Source organism: Pogona vitticeps, chromosome 1, assembly GCF_051106095.1.
Source record: "Pogona vitticeps strain Pit_001003342236 chromosome 1, PviZW2.1, whole genome shotgun sequence".
Lineage (NCBI taxonomy): Eukaryota > Metazoa > Chordata > Lepidosauria > Squamata > Agamidae > Pogona > Pogona vitticeps.
The window spans coordinates 55,467,484-55,491,978 of record NC_135783.1 but is presented as its reverse complement, the minus strand read 5'-3'; the positions used below and the strand labels follow the sequence as shown (position 1 = coordinate 55,491,978).

Sequence of the window (24,495 nt, the reverse complement as noted above, 5' to 3'; positions counted from 1 at the left end):
AATAATTCCAAAAGAGCAAAATAAGCCTTGAGTTTTAATTCTAAAGAGAAAATTAATCGTATTAGATTTTTGTATGAGAATTTCAGTAAGAGGAACAGTGAAAAAGCCGTACAAGTCATTTGGTTTCTGATGCAATAAAGATGCACAGAAGTTTATGAGGCCATGGCAAATGCCTTCCTCCTGTGAGCTCTGCAATGTAACAGTGATTAAATCCACTCTTTTATTTACATTTATTTGTCAGATTGGATAGATAGCCGCTCAGAGTGGTCGACCAGACCAGATGGGCGGGATATAAATCAGGTAGGTAGGTTAGGTAGGTTCGGTAGGTAGGTAGGTAGGTAGGTAGGTAGGTAGGTAGGTAGGTAGGTAGGTAGGTAGGTAGGTAGGTAGGTAGGTAGGTAGGTAGGTAGGTAGGTAGATAGATAGATAGATAGATAGATAGATAGATAGATAGATAGATAGATAGATAGATAGATAGATAGATAGATAGATAGATAGATAGATAGATATAGGCCGTGCTCTTGTCAACTGTGATTAACCTTACTTGAGACAGAGTACTCTGGTTGAAGCCAGTCTTCATTTTACCAAGATAAACATTGAATTCTGAGCCAACTGGGCTCAGTGAAGGTTATTCTGTAAGAAGTATGTAATGTAACACGTACCCTCTATTTGTGCTTACTTTTTCCAGTATTAGCATGCAATTGATTTTGGACTAGTTAAAAAATAGAACTCTTTGTGGCATAACATTCTAAACTAGAGCATTTTGTTTCAGCTCCATTAATAATCCCCTGCAATATGGTAACTTCTAGTAATCCATAACTTTGTGCTAGCAAAGTTATGCTGCATCCTGAAGAAACAGAATGCTGTAATGAATTAATAAGGCTAAATTTGAAATTAATCCTTTTTTTTGTAATAAACACAAACAATATACTGTAGTAAATAGCCAAAATGTAATTACTCACAGTCTCTGGCCCAGTAAAGGTAACAGGACAGACAGGCACAGTTAATGATCACTTGACTTCTGAAAAATGAGCAGCAGTGATTGGAAGCACCTGAGTGTTTTGACCACAAAATGTCTGGAGGGTTGGTTGGGGTTGGTATAATTTTTCCATTCCATCTGTTGCCATTTCTGAACTCAGTAGTACACAAAGCTCTCATATCAGTCAGTTGCACTGACTTGGCTCCTTTATCTGAATGCCCAAAGCACCATCTGTACTAATTGTGACTGTTGAAAGTTATATTCCAAAATATCTGGAGGGCACCAGAGGCTACTTACGGGGAACATTGCCAAATAATGTGTTTGTTTTCTTTTTTTGTAAAAAAACAACAGTACCCCATCAATATTATACACATCTGCCATATGATATGAACCTTTACTTGGTGGCAATTCATGAAACTGAGAATGTTCCATCTATTTAACACTTTGTGGTTACCCATTGGGAGGGGCTGCTATTATAGAATGATTATAGCCAAGATCTGATCTTATGACTAGGGTAGGAGAGGGGAACTAGATGTCTGTGCATTCTTTATACTTCTTCTCCATATAGCTGTACTTCTAAAGGAAGCTGGTTTTCTATATCTTTTGAGTTTGTTCTTCATTTGTTTAGCTCCAGTTTTGGGCTACAGCTCCCAGAATTCCCTAATCAACTATGATGCTTGGTGAATTCTGGGGTATGTAGTCCAAAACACAAATATGTACTCTCTCTCTCTCTCTCTTTACATTTTGAAACTTGGAGGTGCTCTTACAAGCCAACCTAAAAGCAGATCTATAGGGTGAATCACAGAAGCTTATGCATTTCTAGCTGACAAAAGTTTTCCTAGTTCATCATAGGTGTTATCTTAGTAAAGGATTAATTCCAGAATGAAATCAATCATTGACAAGCATTTCATAATTCATCCGGGCATCTTAAGTATTTCCTTTGTTGCAATAACTCCAGACAACTCCACAACTTTAAATTTTCCAAGTTTTATTTCTACATAGCTTCTAGATTCCATATTTCAAAAACAGAAAGTCAAAAATATATTGAAGACAATCATATCAGCATAAATACTAAAATCCATTCTTGCAAATTATGAAAAGCCACAGTTGTTAAAATTTAAGTTGTAGGTTTTTTAAAATCCATAACACAAAACCTAAATACAATCAAATATCAGAAAGAATGTTTTAGTTACATTCTTAAAAATGTGAGAGCTTATAGCATATATAAGCAGATAATATATCTCTAGAATACATTGAAAATTTAAAAGCATCATGATTTTAAGAGAAGGTAGAACACTGACTAGCCTGGTGTAAACAGAGTGCTCCACAGATAGAATTGCTCATATCCATTCTGACTTGATGGTGTCCTTAACATACTGTAGGTCATACTATTTAGGGACAATTTATCTCTTCAATTCATACAACCTGAGGACATGGACAACATCCATGTAGAGGTGAAAGCCACTATTTATGTGGATGGACCCTGCCCCAACTTGTAGATGGGACAAAGGAGTTGGCTGAGTGGATAAGACAAATAATGATTGTGCACAAGGAAATATTTCAACATGTCCCAAAAATGTGGTCATGGAACCATTGCTGAAAATGTTCTCTATAAATCCCACTGTATTGGATAGCTTCCACCACTTTTCAGTATCCCACTCTTGAGTAAGATGCTCATAATCCCTAGATGAAACAGATTAGCTAGCACCGGCTTGACTTCATTTTTTAAAAGTTTTTTATTTCATTTATACCCCGCACATCTAGACTGAAGTGTACTCTGGGCGTCTAACAACATTAATAATAACAATATAAAATAGCACAACAGTAATACAACAAGAGATGGCAATAGATAAATTAGATATTGACAGAAGGCCTGCCTAATGAGCCAGGTCTTGAGTTTTCTCTTAAAAACACCCAGTGAGGAAGCCAGACAAATTTCTAGGGGGAGATTGGTCGAAAGGTGAGGGGCCACTGCCAAAAAGGCCCAATTTCTTGTTCTTTCTCTCCAGGCCTCCCTCGGCATTAGGCCCCTCAGCCACCCATCTTGGCTAAAGCAAGTGATTAGGATAAATCAAGGTGGGAGAAGGCATTCCGCTAGATATTGAGGTCCTAAACCGTTTTGAGCTTTATATGTCATTATTAGCACTTTGAAATCAATGTGGAAATGAACAGGCAGTCAATTCAGGGCAGCCAGAGTGGTGGGGATATGTTGTAGTTTTCTCATCCCAGTGAGAAGTCTGGCCACCACACTCTGCACCATTTGAAGCTGCTGCACCAATCTCAAAGGTAGCCCCAAGTAGAGTGCATTGCTGTAGTCTAATCTTGAGACTACAAGCCCATAGACTCGAGGGGTGAGCACCCCAACATCAAGATAGGAAAGCAGCTCAGCAGTCCACCAAAGATAGAACTAGGCGGTACGGACCACTGACGCTACCTGTGTTTCCATAGTAAGTGCTGGATCCAGATGGACCCCAAGCTGCAAACCTCACTCTGTGGTGAGAGTAAGGCCCCCAAAGAGAAGGAGTTTCCCAAACCATCAATGGGGCCACCCACCCTCAGGACCTCCATCTTGTCCGAGTTCAGCCTCAGACCATTCACCTGCATCCATTGCAATACAGCCTCCAAACAGCGCTGAAGGGATGAAACGGCATCCGCTGTTGTTGGGGATAAGGAGATGTAGATCTTGGTGTCATCAGCATACTGTTGACATGAAGCCCCACATCCCTTGATGACCTGACCCAGTGGCCTCATGTAGATATTAAACAGCATTGGGGAGATAATCAAGCCCTGCGGGCCCCCACAATTGAGATTCCATGGGGCTGAAACACTCTTCCCAAGCTGTACTCTCTGAGGACAGTCCTGCAAGAAGGATCAGAGCCAGGCGAACGCCAGATCACCAATTCTCAACTTGGAGAGCCTCCCAAGGAAGATACTGTAGTTGATGGTATCAAAGGTGGCTGAGATATCAAGAAGGACCAACAGAGACATTTTGCCCCTGTTGGCCTCCCTCAGCAGGTCATCAAACAGGGCAACCAATGCTGCTTCCGTACCGTGGTGCTGCCTGAAGCCCAACTGAAATGGATCCAGGGCATGTTTTGTCCAAAAGGGCCTGCAGCTGGTTGGCCGCCACCCTCTCTACCACTTCAGACTTAATTATGGGATAGAAATTATTTTAGTTGCCTTAGTGGTTAATGTAGGCTTGGAGCTAGATAGAGGAGTTTGTTGCTGTTGGTTCTGATGGGCTTCTCAGCAGCTTTTGATCCTTCCGGGCTGCTTCTCTAGGAAGAGGTTTGGGGGCACTTCTTTATGATTCCTTTAATCCATTTTAGAAATGCAAACTCAGGATACTGAAAAATTCTTGTTTAACATGACTATTGGACTGTGGGATATCTTGGGGTTCTACCCTATTCTTCATGCTGTGAACATCCTGGAGAGCTCTTACCTTATTCCCCATGCTATTTAACAAAAACTCTGAGAGAGGTTGCCCAGGTTTGCGGTTTAGTACTATTAAGAACATGATGACATCCAGCTCTGTCTGTCTCTGCCATCTAAATACAAAGAAGCTTTTCTCATTCTAAACCAGAGTTTGATGTCAGTTATGGGCTGAGTCAAAAAATTGAAGCTTAATGCAACTAATAAAATGATCAAGCTAGTGGAAATGCTTAGGGACTTCCTACAAGTGGTGACAGATGTCTGTCAGAGGATGTTACTTTCTTCAGCTAAACTGTGTACTTTGCATGTAATTTGCTTTGCTTTGTGACTGGTCAATGGAAGGTAAACCCATGCTTAATTTGTAAGTTTGACTGCTGAAGTGTATATCTCTGTGGAGATATGTAAGAGGGACACTGTGTTAATCAGAAGATTCTCTTTAGCCTAGGGAAATATAAATTCCCCTTAATTTATCACTGAAGATGGTGGAATAGCAAATCAGTCCAAACTACCGGTAGTTTGCCCCTGAAGATTTAGGTTCACAGTTCCATGAACTCCTGGATTCATCACACAGCTTGGTTTCAGCACTGGGCAGGACTGAGTTTACATAGTTGAAGCTAGGGCATCAGTTACCCCATTCCTAGAGATGTCTGAGCTGACCAGGCTAATGCATGCTTTAGTTACATGGGGTTTCCTTTGAAAAATATTCAGAATCATCAGTGGGTCCAAAATCTCTCTCTCTCTCTCTCTCTCTCTGTGTGTGTGTGTGTGTGTGTGTGTGTGTGTGTGTGTGTGTGTGTGTGTGTGTGTGTGTGTGTGTGTGTATGTATGTATGTATGTATGTATGTATGTATGTATGTATGTATGTATGTATGTATGTATGTATGTATGTATGTAATTGCTGCTGTTTTGATTGTGGGCATAATTCAAAGAGCTAACTATGATGTATAAAGGTCTATATGACTTGGTTGGAGGCTGTTCAGAATAGGAATTCTGGTTTATTCTCTTGTATGCGCCTGCTATATTTTTGGGAAGCCCTTTCTTTCATTCCTGCCACCTTCAAAAGTGCAGCTGGTGAGGATGTCAGAAAGGGCTTGTGGCCCCTCTCTGTCACTGGAAAGCCTTATCAAAGGATGCTAAGCTGCCCGCCTCCCTATTGTTCTGTCATTAGCAGGCAAACACCTGTTTGTTCAGCAGTTGATGAAGAAGAGGAGGCTTTCTAAGATGACTAATATGTTTTCTTTAATGGTGTGTTTTAAGTTGTGGTTTTACTCTAATTTTGTTGTAATATTTCAAGATGTTTTGTATTTCAATTGTATTTTTTTTTTATTGTGAGCTATCTTAAGTCCTATGTTGGAGAGAAAGGTGGACTAGAAATCTAGTGAACCAATAAACCAATAAAATGTGGGTACTTTTGTCAGTGCAGCAACTTCACTGCAGACAACATAGTAATATAGTAGACATCCCGAGAGCTAATCTAGTTGCACATAATGGCAAATAACCCCAACAGTTATGAACAATAGGAGAGAGGTGATTTTAAACTGTGAGCATTATTATTTTGCAAAAAAACACCCACTTCAGTGAATGTATTCCTGCAATGTCAAGGCTTGCCATAAAGAATGATGATCAATGTGAGTATATCCATATTAAAACTTGACTCATATCTCACACAGTACTCAGTCACTAATTCACGCTGAGCCTTGAATTAGTCCAGTGCTTTCAGTTCACATTCAGCTGAATTCTTCTAGGGGCAAACATATGCCCATACATAGGGAAGCATGGTTTATTCTGTTTGTCATAGATTAAAACAAACCTTAGTGATAAGGGCTGATTCATCAAGCATTTTATAATAGCTTCTCTTCTGGCTTATTTTTCAACCACAGTCCATAAGTTTCCTTTGGCCCATGTCAAGTTCATATCATTTCAGCTGAATAGATACTTCTCATGGAGCTCCATTTCATATGATCCTAATCTCTTGATAGGAAATCACGGAAACCAGTTCACATTAAAATGTACTTGCATGAAAGAGGGGCTCACACTACACCTCCATTATGCTGAAGGAAATGTCTCATCTGGGTTTGTGTGCACAGGTTACTGGAATGGATAGCTCACTTTATAGATCAGCATAATGACAAATGCAATGCCAATCTGTGGGATTTCCACCAATAGACACACATTATATTGTGAAGGAGACTGAACTATGTCTTTAAGTAGTGGGCCATCACAGTGCTACCCTAATACAGCACATAATGGACTTAGCAATAAGACTGTTTTTACTCTGAAATGAAAAGGCAAAATATACTCAAACATGTTTCTTTATTACTGTGAAGTAAAAAGAAAGTTACTCAACTTGACATGAAAACTTGCATTTGAAAATAAATCAGAGGAACTAACAAAATGATATGTGAAATACATTCTGGATAACATCAGGAATCCTTGGATATCAAAGCCATGGGAAAGGTAATTAATAATACTGAAAGAAAATAAATATTTACATAACTTTAAATAAATACATTATACAGTATTCTGATTTAGGAGTATATCATTGGTTTGTTTTCAACAGTACAAATATATTATCAATTATCTTTTAAAACTTCACATTGGTTTTCTGGCCCCTCACCCAGACAGTGAATTTTCAAGACAGGAAAGTTTCTAATACAATAAAAAGATATTTCTGTATCAACCCATCCCTTTGGTATTCCCATTTTTGTTCAAACATCTGGTCAAGTATATTGATCTTTGGTTACATTTAGTAACACTGTAAACAATGGGCTCAGTTCACAACCAACCACTGCCTTCAGCGAACTCATGACTGTATCCACTGGCCCCAATCCAAGGCACAAGAAGTGCAGAAGGAGACACCATGCCCTTTGCTTAACAATTATGATAACCTCTTAGATATGCAGGAGAGGGAAACAGAATATAGAGAAAGCTCACTGCCTATTTCTACGTTTTTTCTTTGTGACTGGCACTGTGCAGCTGAAGAACACTGCATGTGTCTCCAGCTGCTGGATTTGAAGGTCTTCCCTCACCTGCACTTTCCTCCCTGGTGATAATGAAGATCATGGCAGAGAAACCTGACTGCGCTTACAGGTCTACTAAATTCAGTCTGCACATCTGGATAAATATTCATGTTCAGGAAGAACAAAAACCAAGGTAAGGCTCTGAAAAGTCCTAGAAGGCTTTAAATATACTCTTTAAACTGCTTTCCCTATTCGGCACATTAAATTGCCTTTAAAATTCCCTTTTATCTAGAAATAAACATTTGTGTTAAAAAGAAAAAAAAGAAGCTAAAATTCCACTGAACATTACCATAAACAGATGTTTGGATCTCAAATTGTCAAAATGTCTCGTATCATCAGGAGTGCTTTAATAAAAATATTTTGGTTTGGGTTTGTATACTTTACAGTATGAGAGAAAATACGTTTAGCAAATTATTGGTAGATCTGGTCCTACTACATGTGTTCCTGATGTTGATTATGATATATAGCTGTTTGCCATGACAAACAGTTACCACTTCCTGTATGTAGCGATAACTGTGTTAACAACAAAGGATATTGCTTAGACCATTTACCTCTTATATTATAAAACTGGTCTTGCACCAGCATATCTAACGTGCAAGTTTGCACGGTATTTGAAATTATTCAACAGATCCCACATTCTTGCAGATTACCCTTATGATTCCACAAACACTAATTCCTTTACAGCCCTATTGAATTATGTAAGTGTCTCCAGGATCTGATAAGGCCTCTAGTCCCATTTATACAAAATCACTGATATTATGAACACACTGATACATGTATTGCTGTGATCCAAGCCCACTGTCCATAGGAAGCACATTTCTTGCTATTAAAAAACAAAATGCCTTGGTGCAACCATATCTTGTAACAGATAGACGTTTACTAATGTAATTAGTATGTCTCACATGTTCTTCAGTTGTTCTTTACGTGGACAGCAGAACAGTGATAGAAACATGCAATAAATACAGCATAATTACAAAAAGGAATATGAAACATTCAGTATTCTGGTATTAAAGCATTTACAATGCATAGGCATTCATAAAAGTTATATCATAGTAAAAGTCATAAGCATGCAGCAATTGTCTTGTATTTAGTTTTTGGAAATCTCAACACATTGATTGCTCAGATATGAATTAGATTATTCAAAATACTTTGCAATAGTTCTCTTGCATGGCAAATTTAAATTCTCATATTTGCACTAGAAAATGTACCTATATAAGAGGCCTAAACACAAGAAACTTCTTGAAAATTCTGTAAGGCATGTCTCAAATACATTAAATATTTAAGCATATTCACTAGTCAAGATCCAATGGTATACTTTGTTATCACACACCACTGGAATTAGGATATTCTTCCCTTCTCCCTTATTCTATATTCCTCCATGGTGCTACTACTGCAAGACTTCCACAAAAGGATTTTAGGCTGTGCAAAGTGTCACCAATTCTGGCAGAAGCAGTGGGGTCCAGTAGAATGCACCATTGGATTGTGGCCAATGTGCTCTTCTTAGACTTAATTCAGAGATAAAAATATAATCTAGCCTGTGCAATGGAAGACTGATCATAGATCCTATCCATTGCCATTTAAAAAAAATATCAGCCAGTATGTTTGAATGTATGCCTGCAAGAGCAGAAATAAAGAATGTCAATACTGAAGAAACAGGGGTGCTCACTTTTTGTGCAATCCTCTCATGTTTAAACTAACCCAGCCTAGAAGTTTTACCATTGAATTAGATAACTGCAATTAAGAATGCAGCATAAATTGCAAAGTCAAACACGCTTTTCCTGTCCTTTCTTCCTCGTTAATTTCTGTGACCCCAGGTGAATTCAGTGTTACAGTTGTTTCCAACGATGCCAAAAGAAAACTACGTGATCTTTTAGAAAACAACAATACCCTGACTGATGTCCTGCTCACAGTGCCTAAAACCCCGATACCCATGATTCTCAGGCTGGGCAGCTGAGGATGCTTACCCTGTGGGAGGTCTGGAAAGAGAAAACAAGGAACCAAACTTTTTCCGGGGTTGCTCCTCTGCTGTGGAATGAACTGCAACCCAAGATTCACCTGGCCTCCTCCCTAGAGACTTGTACATTTTTTTAAAAAAACTTTCTTTTTTAGGCAGGTTTTTAAAATTATGCCATCACTAAATGCTCCGCTTTGTGCTCAAGTTACTCGTACCATCTGCAGCTGTTTGACTGATTTTAGCTTCATTATGTTTTTATGCTGTTTTTGTCTTTTCTATTCTTATACAATGCTCAGAGTGACCCTTGGTTAAATGGGCGATCTAGAAGTAGATAGATAGATAGATAGATAGATAGATAGATAGATAGATAGATAGATAGATAGATAGATAGATAGATAGATAGATAGATAGATAGATAGATAGATAGATAGATAGATAGATAGATAGATAGATGTGTAGCCTGTATAATTAAAAATTATAAACCGCCCGGAGAGTGCTTGTAGCGCTATGGGGCATTATATAAGTCCAATAAATAAATAAATAAATAGATAGAGGCTCTTTGACGGTTGCTGCCTCTGTGCATGGTACCGACACACACAGGGAGGTGGTGGGAATGGGAGAGGATAGTTCAGGCAAGAAAGGTAGTGGGAAAGGGTGTGGGGAGGTATCCCATTTTGCTGAAGCAAAATGAAGTGTGAAGGCGAAAAAAGTTCAGTGTTTCATTTTCCGTTGGCAAAATAGGATCACCAAAGCAGGCGACAAACTGAACTGCAATACAACCTGGTTTGTTGTTTTTTCTGGTTTGCAGTTTGATTCGTGCCCATCTCTCATTCTGACTATGAAAACAAATGGGAACTTTTTAATAAATTGAATAAAACGTAGGGGACAACAAATGTGTTCACTGCATTATGCCCTGAAAAGACTTAATTATTCTTTGGCAGTAATGGAATAATATGAAAATACCACATTCTTCATAAAATGAAGTTCCAGGAGATTTTTTATAGCAATCAAAATACTAAATAGCAGCTCGAAAAGCAAATACTATTCTAAAACCCATTTGTACTGGACTACAGATTTACTGCACATTATACTGCACATTATTCTACAGATAATGCCTCTTGTCTTTAAAGAAACACCCACACCTACAACAAGTCTGAGCCATAGCTTATGGGCCAATTTCGTCAAAAGCAATGCAATGAAAGCAGAAAGAAGAAAAGCCAATATCACTTGCAATAGAAACAAATAAGCTCATTAAGATGCAACAATACATAAATATATATAAGGCATCTGTGACTGAGCAACTGGAAGATACCTTATATAGATCAGTTGGGGATCTGTTTTAAGCCTGCTTATATTTTGTAAGGCTCAAAATTAGAATTGATATAATAATTCAAAATACCAGATCCTCCTAGATCCTCCTTTGTATGGAAAGCAAAAAAGAATCATGTTAAGTAGCAAAACAACTGAATACAACAATAAACATGCATTTGAAATCCATACTGAAGGAAGTGATGCATGGTTCCAGCATCTGAAACAGCAACTTGAGAGACAAAGCCCAGAAACATTACAGAGTATCTGCTACTGTTCTGAATAAAAGGTTGTTCAAACTGTAAAAAACAAAAAAAAAAACTTATAACCAAACAAACCAATATCAATATCTTCTTGTATTAGCAAACTTTATTTTTACATTTTTGCTTTGTTTTGTTTGTTCTAAAAATCAAATAGCAGTGCTTGTCTTTAGTGCTACAGGGAATGCATCAATAAAAGTGCCTATGGTCAGTAATGGTCTGATAACACAAATGGTCTCTCTGGCACTATCCATTTCCAGTCCCATTCAACATACTGGTTTGACGTTTGGGGCTTAAGTGAAAATTTCTGAAGAAACACCTCCTTGCATATGGATATTTTATGATATTCAGTATAGGCCTTTCTAAGGATGCCAACACTGTCTGGAGTGAGACAGGGAGTTAACAGAGAGGGTTGTTCCAACCCCCCTCACCTCCCCAGTGGTGGCTTCTCAATTGCAGAATGTTCTTTTGAGAGAAGCTGGTTTGGTGTCAATAAGACAAAGTAACTTAAAAAAAATTCCTATGCCTTTTAATCCTATATGAGCCTGATTGCTATTCTATGCTGCATGTGTTCTATTGTTTTGTTAATTTTTGTTGTTGTTTTAACTAAAATGTATTTTAATTTACTTTTATTGTAAACTGATCTAATAGGTTTTATTAAAGGACTGTTCCTATACCTGTAAAGCAGTATCTTTGGAAAAACTTGAATGTCACAATAATGAATCAGTTAGAGTCCATGAATATATAGCTAGTTGGGATAGTTCCATCTTACTGGCTTTCCAGCTCATGTTTCCCTAATCAGAAGTGCGCATGTAGCTTCATGGCTGTGTATGTCTCTTGGATTGGGGTTCATGACTTATAATGAAAGAAACTATGTATGGAACTCTTGATCAGATTTAGCATATTTTTTGCTCCATAAGACGCACTTCTCCCCCAATAGTGGGGGAGAAAGTATGTGCGTCTTATGGAACGAATACAGTAAAAAGGGGGTTCAACCACCACCACCCAGAAGCCCCCACTGCCATGCTGGGAGGCCTCTGAACTAGCACCAGAGACTGCTTGCTGTTTGGACCTCACCATTCTGCACTGCTGGCTTTCTAGGATCTGCTTCCTGGAGCCCACCTGGAAAACCAGCAAGGCCAACAGGCCTATGGCAGCAGGCAGCGAAAACAGCCAAGGACAAAAGGGGAAAGACTAATTCTAGAAAAACCAGGGGAAACCACAAACACAGTCCCCCACTTAGGCAGTTGATTTTTCCATATTTGCAGAAATCACAGGGGGCAGCACATGCAAAGTGCAATAGATGAGCCTCACCCTGGGAAAACCACTTTGATAATCATGGTATCTCCCCTGCCAGGTATGAGTTGGAATGGCCTCTGAACCTCCTACCCCTTTCTGTGCCCTGTCCCCCAAAGGCATGGTGACCCCCTGGCTGCACCTCCTGATCACAACACGGCTGCACAGCCCGAGTCCCAAAAGAGGCCAAGAGAGCTACTCAGTGTTTTGGGGTGCCCCACAGGACCCCCATCAGGGGCTGGATGTTCCTCCCACAATCCTCCAGTGCACAGATATTAGCATACCTAATATGCGGGGAAGGCAGGGAAAGCGGGGAAATTCAAACTTTCAGTTAGTGAAGAGGCTGCTTGTCTGCTTCCTTGCTAGTCCAGGCATTTAGAGAGCTGGGAGAGAGACCTGGGACTGCCTGGTATTGTCGTTTTAAAATGTAAAATTTAGTTTAAAAGCTGTTTGCTTGTGTTCAGTGCTTGGGTGAAAAGGTGCTCCGTTTGAGTTGAAACCTGCTTGTGTAGAAACGTGCATACTTGCTTTAAAAGCTGCCTAGGAAATGTTCAGACCAGCACCGATCAGCTGTTAGGTGGGGAGAGGGGAGGGGAAAGGAGCAGAGAAGAGCACAAAATGGCTGCCATCTGCCGGCTGCCTGCTGGCTTTTAGCTGTTTAGGGCTCTTTTTTGGCTGTTCTGGGGTCTACCAAGGCACTGTGAAGAGTAAGCCTCAGTCTACAGTACCTGGTAAGTGACTTTCTTTTAAGTTTTTTTTAAGTCTCTGAGCTTCCCCCCCCCCCATAAAAGTGCATTAATTAATTTTCAGTGCATTTCTATGGGAAACTTGGATTCAACTTGCAAACTTTTCAACTAGTTCTGGGCATCTAATAGAGAATGTATTTCCAAAGGGTGCTGCAGCAAGGAAACTAACTGTGCCTCGTGACTTCTAACTGGATTACAGTATTTGCTTCCTGATTTCAGCTACTATAGTTTGTATTCAGTTTTTTTTGGCTCATCAAGAACATTGTCCATGGCTTTGTGTGGTCTAACCTGTTGTGCCTTGCATGCTATAAACGTTCAATTATGTCAGAAAATGGAGATTTGATCTTATGCTGAGCATGTGCTACTGCTGGTGAATGGGATCAGGTTAAGCTTTGTGTTGCTGTTCTTTTGCATAACCTAAAGTAAATAAGGAAAACCAGCTGTTAAATAGTTTAATTCCACTATTTATCCTCCACACAACTAAAAGGGACCTCTCAATGCAATGCCAATCAGACAAACCATTTCTAACTTAATATAGGCTTGAGCTGTAATTGGGCAGAGTTGCACAACAATCTCATATGTCATTGAGACATTTCTATAAGCATGGGGAGGAGGTGGATGAAAGGAAATGTAAAATATAGGTAGAGTGGTATAGGTCTTATCACTGGCTGATAATGGTCTATACTAATGCCACTGTTGACTGCTGTTCACTTTACATGGTTCAAATGTTATTCTGTTATAGTTTATTAAATATTTTATTACACTATTTGGTTCAGAATATATTTTCCCTGTGTTCCTCCTCTAAAAATTAGGTGCGTCTTAAGGTCAGGTACGCCTTATGGAGCAAAAAATACGGTACAATGTTATTAATCATAGAACTGAAGAGCTGGAATGGATCCTGCTACAGTATCATCCAATATTTACAGCTCATCCAAAGGCACATGAGAAAATATGTAATTCTTACAGCCAGGGAAGACTTACGATAAAATTGCTTAATGAAACACTTGATGAAGTTTGAATATCAGGTACAGTATCTAATGGCAATGCAGAAAAGAAAGATGGAAGGACAAGCAGAAATGGGAAATGAGTATTACCTTATGTCTTAATTTAAACAAATATAATCATCTGTCCTATTGTTCAACAGAAGAACTTATTAAAACCTAGCACAATAACATAAACAGACAAATCCCAATGATACTCGGCCTCTGGTTAGCAATTTACATCTAGAAGTCAGCTGGATTCAACTGGAGTGTAGGTGACACACATGGAACGTTTAAGCTTCTTTGATGAATACAGTATCCTTTACTGTGGGAGAGGTTAAGTATCTAGTATACTGTACAAATAAGCTCCAATCCATAATAGAGATTATAATTGCTGTTGGGAGGAGGCATGTATTTGAGGTTTACTTCTGTGCCTTGTTACATGTACACCCCATGCATCTAGTTGTCCATGCAGTGGTTGGGTGGGGAGAGTGGGGAATAACTACGTGAGCACCAAACCATCCTATTCCTTCCAGAGTTCCTTACATTACTGCAAATTTAGTCTGCAATGCAAATCACATGGGGAAAGTAGCACCTTCCAGTTGTTATTGAACTGCAGCTTCCATTGGCTCTATGTAACCCAGCAAGATGCCAAGAAGGTTGTAATCCAATAACATTTGTAGGGCTGCACTTTGCCCACTCCTAATACAAATGTTTATCAATATGTCCTTTCTTTAGGATAAGTACCAGTTCTCTACCTCCTAAATGTAGTCTTTAATAAATGTGTTCAATGCATGAGTGCCCACTGAATTTAACAGCTAATACAGACAGAATATAAATGGAGTGGCACATAAAGATTAGTGGTACAACAGCTAAACCATTAATACGCACCAAACCTATGGCTAAAAAGAAAGAAATTATATGTGCTAGACTAAGAAATATAATAAAAAATATTAAGTTGGGTTTATATTAAGACGATCAGTTGCACATGCTTTGGTCATGACTTAATAACAGCTGTCTATACTCTGTTTTGGACAGAAAATGCTTTTTTTGCTTTGCAGTTAGACAAATATCTAAGGCATTTGTAAAGAAGATAATGCATATTCTTTAAATATTCTGTCACAAAAACTAAAAACAGCAGAAGAAAACATATCAGAAACTGTTCAATTGTTCTGTTTATCAAATACAATTATAATACAAAACTTTGTAATACAGAAGAACAGGAATGCAAGTGAAGTGGTATGGTAAATTTGTCAACTGAAATTAAACCAGTATTTTCTTAAATATAATCGGATTACAGACAATGATAAAAATGGAAACGATAATGCAATAACATTGGGGAGACTAGTAGTGTAAACATTAAGCAAGGGTTAATTAAAAAGATTCTCTGTGTAATTTCTACCAGTTTGAAGGTTAATCCTGGAAAGCTTCATATAAGGGCATGTTTAAGTTTACTTTAATTGAAATTTTATTTCAACAGAAAGCTTAAAAGAGCTAGCAAAGGAAAAATGAAGTTGCAAAAATAAATGAATATTCTTTTGTGGAGGGCTATGTAGCCAAAGAAGTGTACTGGCAAATCTGATTTATTTGGTGGAGGGGGGCAGAGCACATCCCACAGAGAAGTGCTGTAAGAGTACATACATGCATGTACTACATTGCTAGATGCTGATATATGGTCCCACCAACAGTCACAGGCATATATTGTACTGCAGTGTACTCTATATGCACAATGCTTACAGAATGCTTCTGATACTCTACCTTTAGTGTAGATTTAGAAGTGCAACTGTTGTTTTTGCATCTGTAATCCCTGTCAGAATGTAAATTAAAATATGTTTCATTCAGCAAGAAGATAACACAAATTGCTGTGATACCATTATTTCTGCATCTATTTACAACTTCACCAATGAGCTGTCTTGAGGTTTTAACTGGTTGTAGCTAGGATTAGGAATCAAAGTGAAATAATAGTTGGCAATCTGGAGAACTGCAATGTAGATCTAAAGTCTAGATTTCACATCTCAGTGTGTTTAGACCTGTTTTGATGTTGGATTTTCCCCCCTTTGAAAATATTGATCTTTTAATGACTTCAGCATCCTGTACTGAAGATTAGAGTTTCTCAAAAGACTTTTGGTAATTTTCATACAGTTTTTACTGTAATGCTTATAAGAGTTTCCAAAGAGATTATTTATTTAAATAGAACCTTGAATAGAAAAAGGCACTAGCAAGCATTTACAGCAAGCAATAATCACTGTCTCTATTTAATGAGAATACAGCAGATTTCTTCAGGATATCAGTTTTGCAGTATGACAGAATTACCTGCAGCAGTTTGAAGGCTTGGATGAAAATGCATTGTGATTTTTGCCTGCACAGCAATGCATGCAATATCTCCCATTATTCTAAAGGAGTATCACACAGACACTGTATATAATAAAATTAGATGCAAACCAAATCCTGATCATAGCTTTTAATCTGAGAAAGCCTTCTTCAAGTTTGTATCCTTCATAAATCTTGGACTCTTAACTTCCATCACCTCAGCGAGCATTACTAATGGACACAAATTATAGGCACCAAAGGAAGTCATCAGCCAGGGAAAGTCTGGATGGAGTCCATTCAGAATAAATTCTGCTTTCTTGAACAACATATTTGAACTTTTCACCTTTTTAATTTCTTTTTTAACTTGGTATTTGCTCTATTGCTCAACAAAATCTTTCTTTCGTTGATGCCGCTACCAATTTAAGTATAAGTATCTACCTCTTCATGGATTGTAGCCTTGTTGTGGCAAAAGGGCTTGAGTAACTCAGAGAAGCTATGGGCTATGCCGTACAGGGACACCCAAGACGGACAGGTCATAGTGGAGAGTTCCGACTAAACGCAATCCACCTGGAGTAGGAATTGACAAGCCACTCCAGAATCTTTGCGAAGAATACCCCATGAACAGAAACAAAAGGCTAAGATATAACACTGGAAGATGAGCCCCTCAGGTCGGAAGGCGTCCAACATACTACTGAGGAAGAGCGGAGGACAAGTACAAGTAGCTCCAGAGCTAATGAAGTGGTTGTGCCAAAGCTGAAAGGACGCTCAGCTGTGGATGTGCCTGGAAGTGAAAGGAAAGTCCAATGCTGCAAAGAAAAATACTGCATAGGAACATGGAATATAAGATCTATGAACCCTGGTAAGCTGGATGTGCTCAAACAGGAGATGGCAAGAATAAACATTGACATCCTGGGCATCAGTGAACTAAAATGGACAGGAATGGATGAATTCAATTCAGACGATTATCATATCTACTATTGTGAGCAAGAATCCTGCAGAAGGAATGGAGTAGCCCTCATAGTCAACAAAAGAGTGGGAAAAGTTGTAAAGGGATATAATCTCAAAAATGATAGAATGATTTCAATACGAATCAAAGGCAGACCTTTCAAGACCACAATAATCCAAGTTTATGCAACAACCACCAATCCTGAGGAGACTGAAATTGACCAATTTTATGAAGACTTACAACACCTTCTAGAACTGGCACCAAAGAAAGATGTTCTTCTCGTTATAGGGGATTGGAATGCTAAAGGAGAGAGTCAAGAGATAAAAGGAACAACAGATAAGTTTGGCCTTAGAGTTCAAAAAGAAGCAGGGCAAAGGCTAATAGAGTTTTTGTCAAGAGAACAAGCTGGTCATCACACTCTTTTCCAACAACACAAGAGGTGACTCTACACATGGAAATCACCAGATGGGCAATACCATAATCAGACTGATTATATTCTCTGCAGCCAAAGATGGAGGAGCTCTATACCGTCAGCAAAAACAAGACCTGGAGCTGATTGTGGCTCTGATCATCAGCTACTCATAGCAAAATTCAAGCTTAAACTGAAGAGAGAGTAGGAAAACCCACTGGGCTAGTCAAGTGTAATCTAAATCAAATCCCTTATGAATACCCAGTGGAAGTGAAGAACAGATTTAAGGAACTAGGTTTGGTGGACTGAGTGCCTGAAGAACTTGGATAGAGGCCCGTAACATTGTACAGGAGGCAGCAACAAAAACCATCCCAAAGAAAAGGAAATGCAAGAAAGCAAAGCGGCTGTCCAACAAGGGCAAAGCAGAGAAGAGAAGGGAAACAAAATGCAAGGGAGATAGGGAAAGTTACAGAAAATTGAATGCAGACTTCCAAAGAATAGCAAGGAGAGACAAGAGGGCCTTCTTAAATGAACAGTGCAAAGAAGTAGAGGAAAATAATAGAAAAGAAAAAACCAGAGATACGTTCAGGAAAATTGGAGATATTAAAGGAACATTTTGTGCAAAGATGGACATCTTAAAGGACAAAATTGGGAGGGACCTAACAGAAGCAAAAGACATCAAGAAGAGGTGGCAAGAATTCACAGAGGAATTATACCAGAAAGACTTGGATATCCCAGACAACCCAGATAATGTGGTTGCTGACCTTGAGCCAGACATCCTGGAGAGTGAAGTCAAGTGGGCCTTAGAAAGAATGGCTAACAACAAGGCCAGTGGAGGTGATGGCATTCCAGTTGAACTATTTAAAATCTTAAAAGATGACGCTGTTAAGGTGCTACATTCAATATGCCAGCAGGTTTGGAAAACTAAGTAGTGACCAGAGGATTGGAAAAGATCAGTCTACATCCCAATCCCAAAGAAGGGCAGTGCCAAAGAATGCTCCAATTACCATACAATTGCACTCATTTCATATGCTAGCAAAGTTATGCTCAAAATCCTCCAAGGTAGGCTTCAGCATTATGTGGACCGAGAACTCCCAGAAGTACAAGCTGGATTTCAAAGGAGCAGAGGAAGTAGAGATCAAATTGCTAACATGCGCTAGACTATGGAGAAAGACAGAGAGTTCTAGAAAAACATCTACTTCTGCTTCATTGACTATGCAAAAGCCTTTGACAGTGTGGACCACAGCAAACTATGGCAAGTTCTTAAAGAAACTGGAGTGCCTGACCACCTTATATATCTCCTGAGAAACCTATACGTGGGACAGGAAGCAACAGTTAGAACTGGATATGGAACAACTGATTGGTTCAAAATTGGGAAAGGAATACAAGGTTGTATATTGTCCCCCTGCTTAATCAACTTATATGCAGAATACATCATGCGAAAGGCTGGACTGGAGGAATCCCAAGCCGGAATTAAGAGTGCCGGAAGAAATATCAAAAACCTCCGATATGCAGATGATACCACTCTGATGGCAGAAAGTGAGGAGGAATTAAAGAACCTCATAATGAGGGTGAAAGAGGAGAGTGCAAAAAATGGTGTGAAGCTCAACATGAAAAACTAAGATCATGGCCACTGGTCCCATCACCTCCTGGCAAATGGAAGGGAAAGATATGGAGGTAGTGACAAATTTTACTTTTTTGGACTCCATGATCACTGCAGATGGGGACAGCAGCCATGAAATTAAAAGACACCTCCTTCTTGGGGGGAAAGCGATGACAAACCCAGACAGCATCTTAAACAGCAGAGACCTCACCTTGCCAACAAAAGTACGCATAGCCAAAGCTATGGTTTTTCCAATAGCAATGTATGGAAGTGAGAGCTGGACCATAAAGAAGGTTGACTGCCGAAGAATTGATGGTTTTGAATTGTGGTGCTGGAGGAGGTTTTTGAGAGTTCCCTGGACTGGAAGCAGAACAAAACTATCTATTTTGAAGGAAATTAACTCTGAGTGCTCACTGGAAGGACAGATCCTGAAGCTGAGGCTCCAATACTTTGGCCATCTCATGAGAAGAGAAAACTCCCTGGAAAAGACCCTGATGTTAGGAAAGTGTGAAGGCAAGAAGAGAAGGGGATGACAGAAGATGAGATGGTTGGACAGTGTCATCAACGCTACCAATATGAATTTGACCCAACTCCAGGAGGCAGTGGAAGACAGGAGGGCCTGGTGTGCTCTGTTCCATGGGGTCACGAAGAGTCAGATATGACTAAACAACAACAACTTCTATCTAATGTAAACTCTGGCATTCCAATACATATGGAGCCTTCCTCATGCTGAAATTGATTGTGTGCACAGCAACACTCCCCTCCTGTCCCATGATATGAGTGAGAATGTCTATATATACAGGAGGCCCCTGTGAATCTGAGATTTGCATGAAAATGCAATCCTATAAATAAACAGATTAAAGTGCTTTGCATGAAACTGAAGGGGCACAACGGATTGCAGACTATAATTATTACTTCAGTTACAACCAGCACTACCTCCACTAGGCAATGATTGTGCCTGTTAGTTTTACTGCAACATTACTATTTATTGATAAAGGCCATTTAGCAAACTCTGTTGAAGGAGTTTGACTGTGGAAAATGACAAACAAAGCACCTGTAAGATACCTCAAATCCTTGTCTTCACAACATTATTTTCTTCACTAAGCATATAACATGCACATTTCCCCAAAAACCTAGTGACTGTGCTGCATGGCAGACTGTTGCCACACTTGATATTATCCAACATGTAACAGATATAGCAAATGTAGTCTATTGGTGCACTCTTATGTTTGTTTACACAGAAGTAAGTCTCCCTGGATTCAATGAAATGTCTCCAGTAAAAGTGTTCGAAATTGGTGCCTAAATAAACATATTTATATTAAAGAAAGAACATCATTTGCCCCTGAACTAAGTTTGGAAGTAAAAAGCATTTCAGTATCATTTCATTATTTTTTTCTCTGTCTGCAAAATATATAAAAAGTATGCAATGATTTTTCAATAGCTAAGGCTACACTAGTTCCAATATTCAAGCTGTTTAATGCTCTGAAATGTTATATCCATAGAATATAGTTTCTAAGAAGAGTATTCAAACCCACAGACAATGTAGACAATGTGGCTACTAATCTGGTAAAAACAAACAGACATAACAAGAAGTTTATTACTGGAACAAACCAAATTATTTCCAGAAGACTAGAAAAATGCGAATAGCTATTTCTAAATGGAGAAACAGAATGGTTTTTCATAGGCAAAGAGTGTATTTTATCTCCCTGTCTTTTCAATCCATTTGCAGAAATTATCATATGAAAAGTTAGATTAGATTCAGATGAGGGAGGAAATTGTTGGAAGAAACACTAATAATTCAAGATATTTAGATAACGTCATATTACTGACAGAAAGCAGAAATGGCTCAAATCAACTCAAAACAACTTATGATTAAGGTGAAAGACGTGCAAAAGAAGGACTGAAGTTGAAGTTTAAAAAGACAAAAATCATGATTACAGAAGAACTATATAACTTGAATTTTGACAATGAAGAAATTTAAATAGTGATAACTGGATAGTGGAAGTTATGTTGACAGAATTTTTTTTATCTGAATCAAATATGGTACTGATGAAGAACTGTATGGATACCATTTGTCTTTTAGAAAGACAAATAACTGGATGCTAAATCAAATCACAATCCAAATGGAGAATGCAGCCAAGAAATCAGAAGAAGACTGAGGCTCAGAAGGGTAGCAATGAAAGAATTAGAAAACATCATCAAGTGTAAGAATGTGTCACAGGAGACCAGGAACAAGATCATCCACAGTCTTGTACACTTCTCCCTTCAATAACATTGGGATTTAGGGGTTCAGAATCCATGTATAACTCTTATGTCCCCCAAAACATAACTACAAAGCACACACAGAGAGAAAGAGATCAGATTTCTCTATCAGGGCTCTCTTCCATATCACTGACAATCTTTTCCATACAGTTCTATGTATAATAAGCCTAAAAGGTCCTTATGGCCCCTTGATCTAGAGGCTGAATTAGAGAAGTTGTGCTTGGGACTAAGTAGATCATTTTAACGCATTCAGTGTTGAACTCATGGGTTTCTGGGTAGCCAGGGGTATAGTATTTATTGAATATATACTTATTTATTGGAATATTCATTCATTTATTGAAAAATGTGAATTATTTGAATATTAGAAATGAATTGTTAACATATTAAATACTTTTTTAACTTGAATAAACCTGACAGTCTACTAGACCTGACAATCTGATGTTTCAGAAATCACTATGCTTTTAAAATTGAATCAGATTCTTATAACTAGATACAGAAATTATGTATGTTAAAATAGTGGCATTCAAAAACCTGTTTCTGAGCTCAATTTGAGGGAAAAATAAATATTTTGTAGAAGTACAGTAAACAAAGGTGAGCAAGAAAGAGAAATAAGTAAATTAAGACAATTCGATGCCTACTGACTGGAGGCTAATGAGTACATATTTGGAATAAAGTTTAGCTGAAATCAGTAGCATTTGTTTCCAAATAAACTGAATTGTAAGGGGAAAAAATAAATAATTTAACAACCCATAATTGAGTAATTATTGTATGGATGAACTCACTGTCTATGTTGGCTAATGTAATTCTGTGTCCTTCCAGTGATTCTAGACAAAGTTACCTTAACTCTCTTTTGAAAGCATTGATATTTCATTTGTGTGCCAAAATGTTAGCTTGCAATGAGTTCACACACCCAAAAGGCTGCATTTATTAAAGGGGTGAGTAACTTCATAAGGCTTTGAAGATAAGAGAAGAAAAAAAAAGAAAAGAAAAGAAAAGAGAGTGTCTGGACATCCCATCTTGTATTTTGTGTTTTTGCATGACTTTGAGGCTTTTTGCACTGTATTTTCCTACAGTGAACAAAGCAAGACGTTTGGAGGAGGGGGCAGATGATGAAAACACTGCTGCTCCTAGAGGTCTCCAAAAGCAGTAATAAATTTTTTTTTTTACAATGAAAAACATGTTTGCATGAGGAAGCATAAGTGGACAGGTGCCTTGGGTCTATGGGTTATCAGAACAGTATTGGAGGCTCTGTATGGTCTGTGGACTACACTTTGTCCACTTGGGGAATACATGAAGAGAAATATTAGAGGGCTTAATAGTACAGTAGTTTGCCTTCTTACTGTACCTATGAATGTGCATGTGCCTATGCTGAGGCAACCAGAGGAGCTTTTTGGGAATGAGATATCTCTACATGCTTCTGTATCACTTTCTCTCTATAGCCTTTTCAGGCATCACACTAGTCAATGTCCTGAATCCGGAAAGATGGCAGCACCTAGCCCTGCTCCTTCTGCTATCACTTTGCTCACAGTTTTAGTAAGCAAGAGCCCTGGAAAATTGGGGTGATGATGGAGGGGTGGAGCTAGGCACCCCCCTACCATATTCAGAGCACTGGATAGATAAAGCTTATATTTTCTAAGGTACTTATCTTTTAAGTAAAAATAATTTATATGGAGTGAAGGAATGAGATATCGAAAGTGTGAACAAATATCTTACTCCCCATAATATTCTTATGCTATGTTGGATCCCCTTAAACCTAATAATAATAATAATAATAATAATAATAATAATAATAATAATAATAATAATAATAATAATAATAATAATAATAATAATAATAATAATAATAATAATAATAATAATAATAATAATAATGTTACCTGTCTGGACAGTGGGTAGCAAGGAACAAAGCTCTATTCAGCCTTATTGGCATGGGCTCTTTGCCTGGACTATGATCCTATTAATTAAAAAAAATCTAGGAAAACAAATACTGTAAAAATTATCAGTCCTACAGAAAGGATTTAACCTTATTATTCCTCCAAATAACTACTCTGAAAGAGAATAAAATTACATACAACCATTGCTTTCCCATTAAAAAAGAAAGAAAACAATTTAGAAGTATTTTCCTACAATGAACAAAGAAAGACATACATGATAAAAGATTCACGAGAAAACAAACTTAGATTAGTGCATCACTGGCAGAAAGGTTGAAGTTCATTCGGCTAATGTCCTTTGCAATATGGTTAGAGCAGAACAAGAAAATAAATTATAAAAACACATCTGGACAAGGTAGACTGTGATAAATGCAGGCAAATATTAGGGTTATATGCATAAATGATTATATCCATGTTTATATGGACAAAGGGCTTCCCTGTGCCCTATTTTTTCCTTTTGGTAAACTCTGTATTTTACTATCAAACAATCTAAAAATTTACTTGCTTTGTTTCTACTTGATTTATGCTAAATAAAAAAGGAAGGTAGGAATGCTCCTATAACTGCATGGTCATGCTTTTTAAATTCAAATATGATACTTCAAAACCAATAAGAAAGCAGGAATGACATTCAGTGTCAGCAGTAACAAATCTAACATTTGTAAATAATACAGTATAGAGAATATAGTTTAAAGAACATTGTATATAAGTGTGCTTTTTCCTATAAATTTTTTTGCTTTTTTAAAAAAAGTCTATTGTCCACAAATATGAAAGAAGGGTCAGTATCAATCCCATTCTAACTATCAATGAGTTGAACTAACCAGTAAAGCAGGCTTCACTGTACATTGGTTATGGCAGTCTTATTGGCTGCTGCTTTGTTCTGTTTGTAGCCTGAACAGTTTTTCGTTGGTGAACTTTTAGCATAATGTGAATGCCAATCCCGTTCAAACACAGCTTTAAGTTGCTTGATTATGCCGGTTTTGTTCCCCGCATCTGCTTGATTGATGACAAGGCCAGCTCCAGCATTCTGATGGAAATAGGTCCCAACCCAGTCAAAATTAC

The 24,495-nt window shown here is 38.2% G+C and overlaps 1 protein-coding gene, 1 long non-coding RNA gene and 1 pseudogene across 9 annotated transcripts in view; 1 reads left to right on the top strand and 2 right to left on the bottom strand.

The window, feature by feature from the left end:
• Positions 1-14,892, top strand: part of LOC140705137 (uncharacterized) — a 20,582-nt gene extending 5,690 nt beyond the window's left edge. The window contains exons 1-2 of the long non-coding RNA XR_012084651.2: positions 1-7,564; positions 9,246-14,892. The exon at positions 1-7,564 is cut by the window's left edge and continues 5,690 nt beyond it. This is a non-coding gene — a long non-coding RNA (uncharacterized LOC140705137). The remainder of the gene's footprint in view (positions 7,565-9,245) is intronic.
• Positions 6,708-24,495, bottom strand: part of PLD5 (phospholipase D family member 5) — a 159,362-nt gene continuing 141,574 nt past the window's right edge. For all 8 annotated transcript variants that reach the window (XM_072993164.2, XM_078383111.1, XM_078383112.1 and 5 more), the window contains one exon: positions 6,708-24,495. In XM_072993164.2, the coding sequence (XP_072849265.2) occupies positions 24,269-24,495 (227 nt within the window). In that variant the 3' untranslated portion in view covers positions 6,708-24,268.
• On the bottom strand, positions 12,164-12,318 carry LOC140703403 (U1 spliceosomal RNA; annotated as a pseudogene).